We start from the raw sequence: 1935 nt of genomic DNA, 5'->3' as shown, positions 1-1935 counted from the left end.
CATACATACATATGTATAAATTCTCATTATTTTTTAAATATATATATAATAATGAATATGAATGCTGCTGTCTCGTACTTGTCTTCTAATTCCTGTAAAAACGCGTCAAATTTAGGTTTGTGCGGCCTACGGTAAGACTTACCACAATATTCCGGTACGGAAGGTGTAAAGGTGGCAAAAGTGGGGCTGAAGATAAACACTTCCACAAGCCCAGAGGAAATTCAAGGACAGCCTTCCCCCCCTTTGCACTCCATAGAGCAGATTACAACAACCCCCCCAAAAAACAACAACAACAACAAACAAACAAAAAAACCAAAAAAAAACAAACAGAAACAAAAAATGAGCAGACAAACACCCTCACCACCACCACCACCAACAACAACAGAACCATCAACAACAACCACAAGAGCAACAACATCAACAATATGTTCTCTCTCCCCCCCCCCTCTCTCTCTATCTGTCTCTCTCTCTCTCCCTCTCTCTCTCACGCTCTCTCTTTCTCCCTCACTTACTCTCTCACTCATTCACTCCCTCTCTCTCCTTGCTCGACCTCTCTCCCTTTTTTTCCTGTCTCCGTACGTAATGATAACTCAATGGCTTTCTTTCAAGCTTGCTTCTTGAATTTTCCTGGTCTCGCACAAAAAACCCGATAACAACAATAAAAAACAAAAACGCATAAAAACAACTTGTTTTGAAAAAACGTTGTAGTGGAACGGATCGCGTGCAAATACTCATAAGGGTCCTTCTATAAAAAAGGAAAAAAAAAAAAAGAAAAAAAAGAAACCCAAAAACACGCAACGTGGAGATGATAACTTGCTGACAAAAAATTCTAAACAGTGATAGAGACGATGTATAAATTCTCAATTTTTTAAATGTGTTTTGTTAGGGGAAGGTGAACTCTTACAAATAGCATAAAAGATAAGGACGGTGATAATAAGGTAATATATGTTTAAAGTAATCATGATGATGATGATGACTTTTGTGTGTCCTCTCCAGGATGATGATGATGATGATGATGATGATGATGATGATGATGATGATGATGATGATGATGATGATGATGATGATGATGATGATGATGATTGTGATGATGATGATGATGATAACAAAGGATGGCCCGTCACTACTTATTGGGATTTTTGTTTTTTCAGTAGGCATCATCTGTGGTTTCGGCCGAAATAAACAACAACAAAAAAGCAATGCCCCCGCCCCCCCCCCCAAAAAAAAAATAAATAAAAAAATAAAAAAATAAATAAATAAAAATAAAAAGTAAAATACCCCTCCCCTACAAAAACGAATAAACAAGCAAACAAATAAACAAACAAAAAGCACGAAATCAACCAACCAAACAACCAACCAACCAACCAACCAACCAAACAACCAACCAACCAACCAACCAAGCAAACAGTCAAACGACCTAACAAAAAACTAAACAATCACAAACAAACAAACAAGCTAGCACAAAACAAACACCAAAAACACTCACACAAAAAACGTCCAAAACAAACAAACAAACAAACACAGGAAACTGACCTCTGTATTATCTTCCCGCCAGGACGCTGACATGTTCTGGGACTTCATCTCCCTCCGGCCGGAGACAACCCACCAGGTGTCCTTCCTCTTCTCTGACCGCGGCACCCCGGACGGCTACAGGCACATGAACGGCTACGGGAGCCACACCTTCAAAATGGTAAACGCCGGAGGCGACGGCTACTACTGTAAATTCCACTTCAAGGTAAGCAACAACACTGCTGTGTGGATAATAAATACCAGTTTATACATTCCGTCTAGTCTGAACAACCCCCTACAAAAAAAGCAAAAAAACCCCAACCAAACCCACCAACAAAACAACTCAAAACAAAACAACCCCGCACATGGGCAAACAAACAAACAAATAAACAAATAACGGAAAGCCCCCAAAAGCCCCCCCCCCCC

General features: G+C 39.8%; 1 protein-coding gene across 1 annotated transcript in view; it reads left to right on the top strand.

Annotated features, from left to right (window-relative positions):
- The window catches only part of LOC101860167 (catalase), a gene marked incomplete in the record, with an annotated part of 36871 nt that overhangs the window by 22569 nt on the left and 12367 nt on the right, over nt 1–1935 (top strand). Inside the window, 1 exon segment of the mRNA XM_013081821.2 lies at nt 1556–1735. Within this exon segment, the coding sequence (XP_012937275.1) occupies nt 1556–1735 (180 nt within the window).

This window comes from Aplysia californica, unplaced genomic scaffold, assembly GCF_000002075.1.
Source record: "Aplysia californica isolate F4 #8 unplaced genomic scaffold, AplCal3.0 scaffold00147, whole genome shotgun sequence".
NCBI classification, from domain to species: Eukaryota; Metazoa; Mollusca; class Gastropoda; order Aplysiida; family Aplysiidae; genus Aplysia; species Aplysia californica.
This window is presented reverse-complemented; position numbering and strand designations above follow the sequence as displayed.